Raw genomic sequence first — 16,422 nt, forward strand, 5'->3', positions numbered from 1 at the left:
CACAAAAAGAGGCCCTATAAAAATTAAAGTTTTCATAAATCTCCATAATAACAGATGAGACATCTAAGTAATCCATGATGAAAGGGCCTGTTAATATTTAAGTATTGTCTCTTCACTTTATTTCCTGTAGATAAGCTACTTGGTGAAAATTTAAAAATTGATTTGTCAGACTTCTTTTATCTAAATCTTCTCTTCTATACTCACCCACTCCAAATAAAATCCTGGAAGGCTTAAGGGTATTGTAGTGGCTGGACAGGCTCAATGTTTCAAAGGTACTGTGCTCACCAACCAATGAAACCTAGCACCCAAGTTCTTTCATTCATTCAGCTACCCATCCAAAGATTTCAGAGCCATTCAGTGCTAAGCACATAGTATAAAGTGTCTATAATTCTGTGTCTTTACCCCTTCCCTGGTATTGCTCCTTCATTTTTAAATAAAAACTCATATTTAGGAGCGTCTGGGGGGCCCAGTCAGTTAAGTACCTGCCTTCAGCTCAGGTCATGATCCCAGGGTCCCGGGATCAGGCCAGCATTGGGCTCCCTGTTCCACAGAGAGTCTGCTTCTCCCTCTGTCTTCCCCTCCCCGCCCCCGCTCGTGCGTGCGCACACTCTCACTCTCACTCTCTCAAATAAATAAAATCTTTTTAAAATATTCATATTTAACTTTATAAATTAATTTCTTATATCAAAACTTAAATGTTCCTAGAAACAACAGTGATGGTTTGGTGACCTGGAAACTCTATACCATGTAACTACTATGCATAGTATACACATAACTACCATAACAGACTGCCTTCAACTCAAACATGTATTAAGTGACCCAATTTAAAAGGTACTGCGGGGCTGTGACTTTGCATTGCAGCAAATACAAAAATAATTAAAATACTCCTTTTGCCTAAAATCCCCTAGGGAGAGACAAAACAAGTTAACCAGAATGCAAGCAAGGCAGAATATAACGGTGATAGAGAGTGCTACAGGAGTTACATGCAAGTGAATTTCATGCCTTGGGGTAAGGCATGGATGGGAAGAGTTAAGTGGTTGAAGTGGCATTTGAGCCTCTGAAAGCTGGGCAGGTCTTTGAAACAGCAAGGGGAAATAATGTATGATAAAGACTATTTAGACTAAGAAGATTCCATTGGGGTCAGGACAATCAAGGCAATGACAACATTTAACAAACATACCAATAAGAATTCAATATACATTTTAATAGTTGTGCTAAAACATGGGGGAAGATCATTACCTCCTATAGCAAGCACCTTTCTGAAGAACATAAATCTCTCAACCTCCTTTAATGTGGTATAAAATTTCAAAGTTAACTGAAGACATGACTAAAAACAAAACAAAGCAATAAGACATATCAACGACGTATGTTTAAACTACATACATCTTATCTGTTCCTTGAAAATAGACTATATGATTGAACAGACTGACAACAGTATTACACGATAACATAATTCCTCGACAAAATTCTAAACCTACACCATCCAATAGGATAACCAACAGCAACATGTGGCTACTGAGCTCTTAAAATGTGGCTACTACAAATTAGGATATGCTATAAATGTAAAATAGGTTGTGAAGATTTAGTACCAAAAAAAGAATGTAATATATCTCATTAGTAAATTTTATATTGATTACATGTTGAAATAATATTGTGGATACACTAGGTTAAATAAAAATATTAAAATTAAGTTCACCTGTATTTATTTACTCTTTTTAATGTAAAAAAGAAAATTTTATATTACATACGTGACTCACATTTGTGGCTTACATTATATTGAATAGCTCTGGCTTAAACAATTGTCTAATATTAGTATTGTTCAGATTTCTGTGTTTTAGCTGTACTTGTTTTAGCCTGTCACTTCATGATGGCATGGTAATCACTTGATCATAATGATATAAAGTAACCTCCCAAACATCTATGCCTCAGTGTCTAGACACTGAAAAGATGAGACACATGCCAAAAAAGCGCATCAGCTTAACTACTGTGTTGGAGCAAATGTGTAAAAAAACAACCATCAAACAACTTTTTTAGATACATTTACCAAGCAGTTAATTTGGGGGGCATTGCTGGCTGATTTCATGAGATTATGTTAAGATAAGTACTTCGTGATACAAAGACATGGGATCCAGGGAAATAGGAGTGGACCCTGAAGAGCAATGAAGTCAGGGTGACAGCTATACAGTGGGGCCTGGAGAACTACCAAGCCAGATCTCAGCAATAAGATGAGGACTCCAGGAAAAGGACAGAGGGTGGAGTAGAATCTAGAGAATCCTTGATAAAATTTGAGGGGTAAAAAAAAAAAAATCAAGATTATGATAATTGCAAACAGTACAAGAAAAAAGAAAATGGAAACAATAAACTGTAAAAAAAAAAATTAAAAGCAAAGGAAATGTGATTGCCGCTTTGGAAACAGTTTGACAGTTCCTTAAAATATTTAACAGTTATCATACAATCTAGCAATTCCCCTCCTAGGTAATATACTCAAAAGATAAGAAAATACATGTCCACACAAAAACTTTTTCACAAATGGTCATAGCAGTATTATTCATACTAGCCAGAAAGTAGCTAACAATCCAAATGCCCACCAACTGAAGAACAGATAAACAAATGATGGCAATTCCATACAATGGAATATTATTCAAAAATAAAAAGGAATGAAGAACTGATAAATGCTACAACATAGATGGACACAGAAGACATTATATGAAATAAAAGAAGCCAGTCACAAAAGCTACATATTGTATGAGTCCATTCATATGAAATGTTGAGAATAGGCAAATCCATAGAAACAGAAAGTAGTTTAGTAGTTACCTAGAGCTGAGAGGAAGGAGAATGTGGGGAATGACTATCATTGCATACAGGGTGATAGCACATACAAAAATGTGCTAGTATTAGTTGATAGCTGCACGACTCTGTAGACATACTAAACCACTGTACACTTCAAATGAATAAATCTTATGGTATGAGATATCATTCGATATCTCAATAAAGCCGTTTTTTTTTTAAAGATTTTATTTATTTATTCGACAGAGATAGAGACAGCCAGCGAGAGAGGGAACACAAGCAGGGAGTGGGAGAGGAAGAAGCAGGCTCATAGCGGAGGAGCCTGATTGTGGGGCTCGATCCCATAATGCCGGGATCACGCCCTGAGCCGAAGGCAGACGCGTAACCGCTGTGCCACCCAGGCGCCCCAATAAAGCCGTTTTTAAAAGGTTATGTGATCATTGCACACTATCTGCTTCTGTTAAGAATACTGCTTAGTGTCTAGATACTGAGGGTTAATCATTTGAATAATAATTTTAAAAATTATTTAGCTAAAAATAGTATATTAGCATGCTAGCAAAAGGGCAATGAGAATAAATAATATCTATCATAATGAGAAAACAAATAATATCAAAAAGTAATTTTAGCAAATAGGTAAAAGTATACTAACTAAAAATATGACAAAAACTAATAGAGAAAAACAGCTGTCAGAGTTAAGTTTGCCTATGAGAAATAGAAAAGAGAAAAGAGTGGCTTCCTAAGACTTTCTGCACAATCTGATTTCTTTAAATAGTATGAATGTACTATTTTATAAAAATTTAAAAATTTTTTTTTAAAAGACTAACGAGTGCTTGGTTTAGAAGCAGAATGAAACCGTGCGCTCTTAAAGAGGTAAAAGGCACAGGCTTCATTGACATTGACGCACTCTGCGCCTCTGATCTCTCAAGAGAACAGGTTTTTCTCATCTAAGATGTTAGAAAAATGGAAAGTTAAAGGAAAAAGTGAGTTTTCCTTTGCGTTTTTCTTTACCATGACAACTACTTCCAGCAAGAATGATAATACGTACTTGACGCTATGGATCATTTCTCAAATACAGAGCAGGAAATATTTTAAACGTGCTAAGTATTCACTGGTTGTGACTATTAGCATTTTACTTCTTATTACCAAGAGAAGCAGCACTCTCTCACCTTTGTACTTACTCCCCATCTAACTCACATTCAGTAAAATAAGGCCTTAGTAACCTACTATAATGGAAAACATTAGCAATTTTCTAGAATTATTGATTTAAATTGTTTTAATTCTAACACTCTTATGCTAAAGCTGTGTTCACTTAGGTATGTATACACAAAATATAATTCCATAATAGAAATAACATGTAAAGAAACAGAGTATCTACAGAAGGAATCTTAAGACACCGGGATGCTGTCTCCAGGAAGGGAACTGGTAGTTAAAAAGCAGGAGCAAGACAAAGACATCACTAAAAACCTTGAAAATTTTTAATCACATGAGTAAATTCCATTTTTTAAAGCAAAATATGTAAATAAGACTAGCATGTAATTGTCTACCATACAGCATCCAATCAGTAATATTGTGGTTATTGCTATAATTATATAAATATGATATACCTATATGCATACAGTTATGTACTACTATTGAAACCCTACCAACTCAAAGTTTCCCCCTTCCCTTTAGAGTTTAATAAATAGTGTGAAAACTGAAATGCCAATAGGGAACTGCAGCAAATACATCTGCAATGCTGGCAGTCTGATGCCAGGTATCTACGCCAGCACCACAAATTCTTCAGATGATGCCTCTACAGACTTAAAAATCTGGGAGTAGCAATTTGACTCAGCTCAATGACTTCAACACATGTCATGAAAAAGTGGTTAATCCATTAAAAAGAATTAACTGGGATGCCTGGGTAGCTCAGTTGGTTGAGCGTCCAACTCTTGATTTCAGCTCGAGTCATGATCTCAGGGTCCTGAGCTCAAGCCCTGTGTGGGACTCCATGTGGAGCCTGTTTGAGAGTCTTTCTCTCCCTCCACCCCTTCCCCTACTTGTGTGCACGTGCACTCTCTAAAAAAATAAAAGCAGTTTAAAAAAAAAAGAATTAACTGACTTTATGGAATTAGGAAAAGTAAAAGGAGTCACATTTTTAAGATAGGTTACTCTTCCTTGGAAAGAAATCTAAAGCACCCAACATTTTTTAGTTATATTAGCCAATAAAGCCCTTAAGAATTTCTTAGACTTCCAAAAGATGATTGGATGGCCATGATTGTCCTTTTTCTTCAGATCAACAATTAGGATACGCACCTTTTCAAATTCTCATTAACAGGTCTTAAGTGAGTTTGGTAAAATTACCAGTAGCTAATCATAATTCATAAAAAAGCTTAATAACCCTATGCAGTGCCTTCTAAGTATTCCACAGATAGAAGTTATGAGCAGGTTAAAATCCAAATAGCAACTCCATAATACCACAAAAGAAAAGAAAAAAAGACAACAAACCTTAAATCAGATAAAATGCCGTTCCTGGATAATAAATGTATCTGGGCTAGCATACTAAAAACTTCAGAACCTTTATCCATACCACTGGAATGCAAATAGAGTTGGTCAACCAGTGATGACCCATTTCTCTTCCTCATCACTTCAGTGACCAACAAATTAGAGAATGTTTGATGTAGTGAGAAGTTATTACAGAACCCCAGGTATCCTCCTGCCCTTTTAAAAGAGATATAATTTAAACTTCTCTAGGTCAACATTTTGAACAATTATCAGAGTGATTTCCCCTGGAGCTTGTAAGCCTACACTAAGTAATCCCAATATGCTTGCTTTTCCTTCTGTTCTTTTTAGGAGGTGTAATGCTTAATACCAGTATCCGTTCATTCTCTTCTAATTTGAAGTTTTAAAAAACCAGACAACTGAATGAATTACAACTATGTGTTAAATAATAATAAAGAATTGTAAATAACAGCCTAAAAACAAACATATGAACAAAGTGTCTGCACCACTTGTCTGAGGATTTCAGATGTTCAGGAGCCTCTTTTTTTTTTTTTTTAAAGATTTTATTTATTCGACAGAGATAGAGACAGCCAGCGAGAGAGGGAACACAGGCAAGGGGAGTGGGAGAGGAAGGCAGGCTCATAGTAGAGGAGCCTGATGTGGGGCTCGATCCCAGAACGCCGGGATCACGCCCTGAGCCGAAGGCAGACGCTTAACCGCTGTGCCACCCAGGCGCCCCCAGGAGCCTCTTTAGTTTACTTTCTGATTGTCAAATACCAACCAACTCCAAAAAAGGCGATTTTCCAAAAAACCCAATTCCACATTGATGCATAGCTATTATTCTTTAAAAAAACAAGAACAATAACAAAAAACCCTGAAGCCTCACAGTTATAACAAATGTCCAATAGACATTTGACTAATTTTATATACGTAACATCACAAAACTACACACACACACATATATACTCATGAAGTTTGCTGTCAAGTACTGAAAGGAGGAAGAGAACACTCAGAACACTTCACAACCTATAGAAAGAGACAGAAGTAATAATCCTTAATAATAGCTTATTTGGAGAATCACAGTCTAATACTACATGGAAACATAAATACACCAGATTTACATATGATCATTACTTTTCAATTAAAAAAAACAGTTCTCTGAACATTAAAAAAATTCCATATATTACTTATTTTTCTTTTTTGACTGGCATAATCCCTAATATTTCCATTTTCATGTTTGTCTTAAGTTTTCCTGAAATCTTAAGAGAATGGACCATTTTTTCAATGTAACTGTAAATACTTAAGTACTATATTTGCTAACAGGCATGCCTGAAACTAATTTTAAAAGCAGTATTAAGCATGAAAGTCTTTTTTTTTTTAAGATTTTATTTATTTATTTGACAGAGAGAGACAGCCAGCAAGAGAGGGAACACAAGCAGGGGGAGTGGGAGAGGAAGAAGCAGGCTCCCAGCAGAGGAGCCTGATGTGGGGCTTGATCCCAGAACGCTGGAATCATGCCCTGAGCCAGAAGGCAGACGCTTAACGACTGAGCCACCCAGGCGCCCCTAATCATGAAAGTCTTACACATACACTAATTAGCAATGAAAGACTATCCTAAAAGCAAAAGGCACTTTAGCTTATCTCTGGAATCCAAGTAACAGGTAACAGCATTACAATTCTCTATAATATATACAATATAGAGCGAGAGCTCTAGAATCAGAATGTCTGGGTTTAAATTCTAGCAAGGCACCTTTTTTTGTCCAAGTAATCTTGGATAAATTGTTTCACCTCTCTAAATTTCATTTACCTTATCTATAAAGTGGGGATAATAGTATTAGCTAGTTTGTAGAGTTGCTGTAATGATTACAATGAAATATTGCATATAAAGAACTTGGCAGAATGCTTATTTAGAACACAGTAAATATTCAATAGACATATCACATGTCAATCACACTATTTGTGGCCACTTTCTATTAAAGTAACCTATTTTTAGCTTCAAAAGCCTAGGATTTCACATGATAATGAAAAAGAGTCCTAACGTTAGTGTTTTGTACCAGTGTCACTAATATTTTTGCCTGCCTACCCACCTCTTGACTTTTGACTTTAGGGCATGCCTGTTCAATCCTAGGCCTATTAAGTTCATTTAAATTTCACCACCATCTAAAATACAAGTTTCTAGAAAAACAGTTCCTCTTCCATCAGAAATGTTATTAAATTAATTTCAAAGGACAATCAAGAAATTAATGACTCCAGAATATGTAGAAAAGAGAACATGTTAAGGGACTCATATTTTATGCCATTGTTGGCCATGGCACCCTGGAGACAAAAGGAAAAGTTGATTTGGCAGAATTGAAAACCAAAAAAATACATCATTGCCTCAATCTGATCAAACCAGAATGCTTCTGAGAAAACTATTCAATACAAAAATATAAGATTCAACTATTTACAAAATTTTAACTTGCATACCCTTTAAAAGTAGACCTTTCTCCCTAAAACATAAGCAAAAGGGGGCAGGGGGATTGTAAACTAAGAATCCAAATCTACAAAGTTTTATCTTTATATTTTATACCAGACCAAGCACATTACAGATACAGTATATATTGAAATAATTTTCTGAATGTCCATTATGTGCTTGGTGTTAACTCATTTTTAAAAACAGAAAACTCAGTAATAGAATAAAATAAATGTCCCTTTTTAAAATCAATTTAACAGTAGAAACTTTTGGAAAAACAAGTAAGCTTTCTCCTTTAACTCTACTGTTGGTTTTTCCTTATACTATTCACACAGGTCTTTATATGAACACATACTTCTACATCACATTCAACCAATTTCAAAGACAATTCACATAACCAAGGAAGATTTGTACAATCCAAGATTACAATCCAAAGACTGCAACCCCTACTCTAAAACCAGTAAACCATAAAAATACCTCTATTCTTGAAATCATTTAAGATTCTTTTTCCACCACACCCCCTGCCCAAAAATATGCTAGAAAATGATGCTAAATGTTCCAACAAATTCATGTACTTACAATGATTATGTTTTTAGAACAGTATCTGGGAAATCAAGTTGGTCCTGTTAGTACCAGCATATACTCCAGGCACACCCACATGCTGTCCCTCCATTCTCCATTGTAGGGTGGAGCATCACAAGAGACACCACAGACTTACAGCCTGCCCATCCCCATCCCTATCCCACAATCCCATGAGTCTTATTAAAAAGTATGAAACTGTGGCATCAGGTCAGCATGTGCCTGTTTCACAGCATTCTCCATACATAAAGCAAAAAACAGAGCTCCCCTAGTCTAAATCTGCTGCTGACACCTAAAAAACTCTGGCTTCACCAGCCTTGCTGTTTCTCCAAAACAGTATCTCACACCTGCAACCGAAGTCCAAAACAAGGGACAGGCAGCACAGAGTACAAGAACTGATTTTCATGTGAACTACGCCAGTGAAATGAATGTCACCTCATTTTCTCAATGCCATTCTCCATCAGCCATAAATCTATTTATGAATCTTTGGGTTCCCTTAAAGTTTTGCCCTAGTACTTGTACCTTAAAATCATTTCACAATTAGCATTATACAGATGCATGCAACAAGAAGAGTATGCAATTCTTATATGAAAGTATTAGTGTTTTAACAACTCTGGAAAGGTTTGGTCGGAAAAAGAATGAAAGCTTAATGAAAGTAAGGCTTTCAGGCTCATATATGAGCTCTCATCCACATAAACATGGATGATCTAGAAATTGGCTAAATTCTAATAAGCTTATTTTTAGATGTCACAAGGAGGTTAAACTCCCTTGGGAATAGGATAGCTCTTAAGTTGCCACATAGTTTTTGGTTTTAATACAATATGACTAAATACTGCACAATAATATGCAACTACTATTAATTATTCTCTCTTCATTAAAAAAATTGATATAAAAAGTTTTATATGAGGAAATAAATGATACTCACCGATTTACTTTCCTCTTTCTAAATCTTGTATTTAAAAATTAAACCTAGCCAATTAGCTAAATTTTTTCCAATAGTATACCAAAAGGATTTATTACTAATATTTTAATCAAAATCACCACAGGAAGTCCTTTACCTTCTCTTTTTTGAGTAAAATATTACTCAAAACTTTGAGTAATAAAATATTACAAAGCTACAGGGGGAACTGTATAGCTGCTAACATTTACTTAATAACACTTGGGTCCAAATGTGAACCAAAAAGAGAACCCTGGTTTCACCATAGTTAAGTAAAAAGAAATATTTCAAATATACAATTTAAATACATGATTTAAACTTGGGATGAGTGGGGCGCCTGGGTGGTGCAGTCTATTAAGGGCCTGACTCTTGGTTTGGGCTCAGGCCCTGATCTCAGGGTTGTGAGATCAAGCCCCACTTCAGGCTCTGCCCTCTGCTGCTTGAGTTTCTCTCTTCCTGTCCCTCTGCCCCTCCTGCTTGTGCTCTCCCTCTCTTTAAGTAAATAAATCTTTAAAATAAATAAACAAACAAAATTGGGATGAATGCTTGACTCAACCTTTGCAAACCAAATAAAGACTACTATTATTATTATTATCATTATTTTAAGTGCAAAGTTTACCTAAGAATAACCATTATTTATGAAAAACAGGTTTTAAACGTACCAAAGATTAAACTAAAGGCTATTTAAAGTATCCAGTTTTGGGCCATCTGGGTGGCTCAGTCAGTTAAGCATCTGCCTTCGACTCAGGTCGCGATCCCAGGGTCCTAGGATCGAGCCCCACGTCTGGCACCCCCACTCAGTGGGAAGCCTGCTTCTCCCTCTCCCTCAGCCTGCAGCTCCCCATGCTTGTGCTCTCTCGCTCTCTTTCTGTCAAATAAATAAATAAAATCTTTAAAAAAATAAAAAATAAAATACCTAAAGTTTTTATGTCACAGTTTAGTCCAAAAAATATTTCCACTGTTTTTTGATAAATTACCACGGAACTGTTACAACTAGGGTCAAGGGTGAGGTTTTTGAATCTACATAAAAAATTACTTTCTTTTTTAAGACTTTAACAGAAAGCATTAAATAAAAACCATTAGTTTACTGCTCCCAAAAATAAACCCAACATTTTTAGGTGAAGAAAAATTAGAAATTGTGCAATTAATAGACTGTAAAGTTAAATATCATTTCCAGTAACCAAATGCTGTCTGCTGAATTTCAAGGGAACCTACTGTACATTAAATTTTTGAAAAGTGAACTCATCTACCTTCTCATCTCAGCACTTTCTCAACTTTCCCATTACAATCGACAATATAACTCGGCGGTCAAGTCTTCCAGACCAACAACATCAGAATTTATTTTTAACTCCTGACTCCTTCCCAAATATTCCCCTTCTATCCAATCCAAAGTCCTGCCAGTTCCTCATTCACACTCTCTCTCAAATGTGTTATTTTCATACCATTTTCACATTTTATTTTATACTTCCTCATGTTCACAACATACCCTACTATCTCCCTGAAAGGGCTCTAATTTATCTATTAGCTCAGCTGCCCAAATCACCTTCAGATATCTTGTTCACCAATCTACAGTAAATCCCAATCTCTCTTGAATCACAACCAAACTCTTACAGGCCCCCTCTTCCCTCCATCGGCTATGGTTAACACATTTTCCAAACTCTATCTCTTATTTTCCTACTTAGGCCCCTTTAACTCAGATTTACCAACTTGCTCGGTAAGTACAAAAATTATCTACCTGCCACACAAAAATCACCATCTCTGTGCCTCTGTCCATTCCTCCCATCCAGAATCCTTTATGCTTCTCTATCAATTCAAGCGACTGTCTCCTTTAACACCTGTCTTAAAACACATCTCTGCAGGAAGTCCTTCCTCTCCAACGCAGAGGCCTCACCCCACCCCTGTATTCTTCATCCCTCTTAACAAAACATTCTTTTGTATTTGTAATCTTGCAGTAATCATGATATTGTTTTCATATTTTGTCCCATAACCTGCCTCTATGACTAAATGATAAGCTTTTGAGGCCAAGGACTTTAATTTCTTTATGTATCTCTCTTTTGAACATGGGACCCTTAGAACAGTAGCACTGTAACAATTGTTTAATGATACTCTTTTTCTTCCAAAGTGTCCTTACAGTCAAAGTTGTCAAAAACACAAAATCTGCATTGAACTCCAGTTTTTTAAATGTTAAGTTGACCTATATGAGAACAGAAAATTAAACACTTTAACCTATGCACTTTACAAGAGTTACTCCATCCTCAGTCAACAACGTTACCAAGAATTAAGGAGTCATTTTCAAAGAAAATCTCGGAAACAAAATGAAAAGTCCAAAAACTTAACATTATAAGCTATTCTATTTTGCTCTCTGAAATTGATCTAATAAAATAATTAGCTAAAATTGATTTCAAGTGGTTTTTAAACTGTATTACCAAGACGAAAAACATACAAACACTCCAGTACAAGAGGCTCTTAAGTAGCTATTATAAGATTTGCCTCATCATAGCTGAAAATTACCCCAGAATTTTAAAATATTCCTTTCAAATGACCCTATGAAGTGCTTAGAAAGCTTGACTCTTCTCTGAAAAATGCATCATCAGCTCCCCTCTTCACATACCCAGCATTCTGTACTAGTCACAAAATAAATAATAAATAACTTTAAAAACTGATCTGCCATTCAGCTACTACCTTAGACTATCCTGTTTCAGTCAAGTCCAAAAGCCAACATGAATCGAAATCCTGAGCTCAATAAAAATGATAATTTTAGGTTGCTTAAGGATATAATCAATTTCACATAACAGCATGTGTATATTTTTTAAAAATCTCAGTTCTTCAGTTCTCTCCTTCTCCTAGGCAACAAAATAGTTTTTCTTTGCCCTCATTGTGCCCCTTTCTCAAGGAGTAAGGAAACAATGTAGATATTTTTGTCAAATTCTGGAAGTATGGTTTAAATAGGCTGTCACTAAATACCACATAAACATATCTACAAATAGAGATACTTCGGAACAGTAGATACTTAGTGTATCAAACACCTCAAGAACACAGACTATTTAGCACAAATCTGGGACAAAAGTACAGTCTAGCAACAACCCTGAACACAAGTTCAAATATCCCTATTACATCCAGGGCTACAGCCTTCTGCAAAACCTATGACAGAAAGGTCTAAATTCACACTGTTATAACTAAAACCCATTGTTTTATCTAAATGTGGCAGGAAACCAACGCAAGAGTATTTTAGATAGTACTAAGAAGGGACCCTTGAACTTCTAGATCATTTAACAAGTGCTGAATGCAATGGCACCCCAAAACCGAACTTAATGATGAGTCAGTGACAATTAACATTCAACTTAGTATCTGGCAACATGACAATACAAACCTCAAACAAAACTTGGACCAACTTCCTAGTTACCTTCTGATTAAACATAAATTATATAGTGGTAAATTGGCAATGTCAAAACGGGAAGGTTAAGAGATAACATTAAATCATGTGTCCAATTAAAACAATGCCTGCAGCGATACTACAGCTACTGGGTCTCTACTAGCTCCCACCGACCCTCTCTAAAGGGTGAACTCAAGGCTCGCCTCCAAACGTGAATGCTAGGTACTGAGCAAGTTCATCTCTGGATTAAGAACAAATACTTTGTAGTCAGTCACACAAGCAAGAAACAAATGTTAGGAGACTGTGACATTTAGTCTTTCTAGCAAGTATACAAAACTATGATAACCCGAGACCTGAGCTAAATAAAATAAGCCTCATTCCAAAAAGACACATACTCTGCAAATGTACGTAACGATTTTTATCGTCTTGTCCTTCTCTTTATTCAAAAGGATGAGCAAGTAAATACTTTCATCACTATTTTAACACGGAAATACTCAAGCACATGATAAAGCTGACTACCAATAGCACAAAAAGTATAAGAAAAGAAGCAAGTTTCAAATCAAATCATCCAAATAAAAAGCATATTCTCTCAATTCAAGGTTAATGAGACCGGGGGAGGTGATATGGGAGGAGAAAAGAGGGAGCTGCCTCATCCTTGACTGAAAACAGGTTTTTGCCCTTTTCCCCTACCTCTGATTATTCTTATCAGGAGGTCTAATATTTTAAGATCCTGGTTAGTTAAGGCTTCTTATTTTAAGGGTGAGGTGGAGAAGGGGTGTAAAATAAAATCGATACTCACTGCTAACTTTCATGCTGCCAAAAGCTGAAGGCTGCTGCACTGGCTTGCAGCTCTCCGCAAAGGAGGTGGTTCTGGGCCGCCCTGACATGATCACTCTCTTCCCGAATCACCCTCTTTTCCTTCCTTCCTCCTTTTCTTCCTTTTGTTTTATGTTGGGGTGTTAGGTTAATGATAAATGCAGCATTAAGTTCTCCCACAAGAAGATAAAAAAAAGACTTCGTCCTCTTGGCTTTTCACTCCTTTTGTACAGCTTTAAAAAAAAAAACGAGCGATGTATTTCTCCTTCAAGGCAGATCAGTATGGATATTTAACATATAGATGATTTGGGGCTGGGGAAAAAAATACAATTCTTTCCCCTCCCTTTCCTTGGAGGGGAAAAAGGGAGGGGGGAGTCTTAAAAAAAAATATATCACGTGAAACGGGGGCAAATACTTGATTGAAAATAAGTACTTTGAATATTATATTTTCCTCGGGGATTTTTTTTCCGAGTCAATGAAGAAGGGAAGCGGCGGAAGGATCACGAGTCTCACGCTTGAAAAGAAGGGGGGATGGGAAGGAGGGAGGGAGAGGGAGGGGGTGGCTCGGCGATGCGACGGGAAACGCTGCGGCTCCGGCAGCGGCGGGATCCGGCGGGCTGACGGCAGGGGCCCGGCGAACTGGAGGGCGGCAGAGTCGCGAGTCAGTCAGAGGCGGGCGGTGGCGGCAGCTCCTCTTCTCATTGCGCCAGGAGCAGCTGCAGGCGGCGGCTGGATCCAGCGGCCATGGCGGCGGCTGTGGCGGAGGCAGCTCCCTTCAGACCCCAGGCAGCGGATCCTCGACTGCTCCCCATACGCCGGGGACATGGGAACCCGGCAACCGCTTCCGTCCCTTGGGGCCCCCTCCCCAGTCCGCGGCACCAGCGCGGCCGCCCTCCCGCCCCTCGCCTCTACTCGGTGCCCGCTCAGGAAGTGTCCGCGCTTTGCCCCCAGCCCGAAGCCCTGTCAGCGGCTGCGGGGCCGGCTCCTCCTCGCTTCCTTCCTTCCTTTGTCACTCGGCCCAGGAGGCGGCGGCGGTGGCGGCGGCGGCAGCAGCGCAAGCCTGCATTCGACCGGGTCGGGGGCTGCTCTGTGTGAGGAGCGCCGTCTGCGCAGCCGCTTAGCTCTTCCCCACTCCCCCTCTCCCCTCCTACTCGTCCTCCGCCTCCTTCCTCCCCCACCCAGCCTTACACCGCCCAGCGCCCCGCCACCCGCGTAACAGGCGTCTGGGAATCGCCGGCCGAGGTCCGCGCCCGCCCGCTTCGGCTACGGAGCCGAAGCGGAGCAGAGCCAATCACGGACGTCGATTTTTTGCGACTCCTCCCGGAAAAAGCCGATCGACCTGAGAAACCAATTAGAAAGTGTCGCTAGAAATCCACGCCCAAAAAGCGAAAAATGCCGAAGATAGCCGAACGAGAAGAAGGTGGGTTCTCGTTCTGTGGCTGGCTAGAGGAGAAATTCGACAATGGCAGCAGTGGCCAATCACAGTGGCCGGGCCTCACGAAAAAGCTTGAAGAGTTAAGGACCGTGAAAACCCGGAGTCACTGGTGAAACAGCACGGCTGGGCGCCGCGGCCGCCTTGTAATTGGCCGAAAACTCCGCTGGGAGTGTACCTCCCCCAGTGATTGGCGAAGCGAGGGGGGCTTCCGAGGACAGTATGACCAGTCAGAACGTCTCCTCCCTCGCCAAGGTGGGGAGAAGAAGAAAGAAAAGGGAGGGCGTCTATAAAGCGCCTTCTTATTGGCTTGAAGCTTTGGCACTGGAGTGGGGGCAAAAGTGAAAAGGAGGGAGGCCGAAACCCGCAGCGGCAGCCAATCAGCACTCACTGCCGTCCAATCGCAAGACCTAGATGCGGTTTGATTGGCCTTCCACCTCCGGCGGCGGTCCCAAGAGCGGAGAGAGGCTCTAGTGGGGTCGTGGCGGACGGTGCGACGGACTTGTCTGCAGCTTCTCAGCCGTTGTGGAAACCGCAGATAGGGAGCGCGGGCACTCCGCGCAGCCGGTCCGAAACTGCTGCGGTCAGCGGTGCTGGGCTCGGAGCGCTCAAGCGAACAGAGAGTTAAGAGGGGCTCTCCCCAACCACCAAGTGTCTCTCGGCCCGGCGCGGCTAAAATCGCGCCGGAGCCTTCCCTCCGCCCGGGATAGCGCGTCCGAAGAACCAGCGTCTTCCCCGTAAGGGCCAGTCGGGTCCGGGGCGCCTACTCGGCCCGGTGCGAACTTTCAGATGCTAAAGTAGGAATAAAAGCTTCTAGAGAGGCAGCGCCTCTGGGCGTTTGCGCCCTGCCCAGCAGCGTTGGCCATTGATAAAGAGAGGCCGACTGCGCCTGGTGTGCGCAGCCAGGCCGGGCCTTCTGGAAACGCCCATGAGAAATGAGCTCATGCTTGATGCGCGCGCTCCTTGGGCGCGACTGCCCAGCGCAAAGCGAGCCCCGAAAACAGGTATGGGGAAATGCCGTCAGACCGGATATCCTGAAGCCTCCGAGGAAACGGGGAGTCAGATGCCCCATAGCTTTTGGTCCTTTGGAATTAGGGCAAGTCTATAAAAGTACTAGTTTCACACATAGGCCGGTGTTCATTGTTCTACTGAGAACCAATTTCTTAGGTTTGCTTGAGGACAGTGAGGTATGGCTACGCCAGGATAGCAGAAAAAGTAGAATGGACGGTTGCCATCCTGACTAATGCCGTGGTGCCTGTAATTTCCACCTGCAGAGTCATACTTTTTATGAAGATACTATCTTCAGAAAGCACATGTAAAAATACTCGTAGTTGATCAGATTACTTAGCTGTTGCTTTGAAAAACTTGTGAGGGATTTGGAACAAAGTAAGCTTTGATGGGAGACAGGAAAAGTCTAGATAGGGTTTGCAGACTCAAATGAATGCAACTGGCCTGGTGTAAAACAGTGGAGAATAATAAGAAATGTGGCAAATTAGTGTCCATGCTGTACCTGAAAGGAGCACTAGCGGATTGTTGCTCACAAAAACGTGGGTCCAATGTTCTGAATA

The 16,422-nt window shown here is 39.7% G+C and overlaps 1 protein-coding gene across 5 annotated transcripts in view; it reads right to left on the minus strand.

Annotated features, from left to right (window-relative positions):
* Positions 1 to 14,062, minus strand: part of GSK3B (glycogen synthase kinase 3 beta) — a 200,912-nt gene extending 186,850 nt beyond the window's left edge. For all 5 annotated transcript variants that reach the window (XM_034659109.1, XM_034659097.1, XM_002915254.4 and 2 more), the window contains exon 1: positions 13,406 to 14,062. In XM_034659109.1, the coding sequence (XP_034515000.1) occupies positions 13,406 to 13,493 (88 nt within the window). In that variant the 5' untranslated portion in view covers positions 13,494 to 14,062. The remainder of the gene's footprint in view (positions 1 to 13,405) is intronic.
* Between the last annotated feature and the right edge of the window lie 2,360 nt (positions 14,063 to 16,422).

This window comes from Ailuropoda melanoleuca, chromosome 1 (genome assembly GCF_002007445.2).
Source record: "Ailuropoda melanoleuca isolate Jingjing chromosome 1, ASM200744v2, whole genome shotgun sequence".
Lineage (NCBI taxonomy): Eukaryota > Metazoa > Chordata > Mammalia > Carnivora > Ursidae > Ailuropoda > Ailuropoda melanoleuca.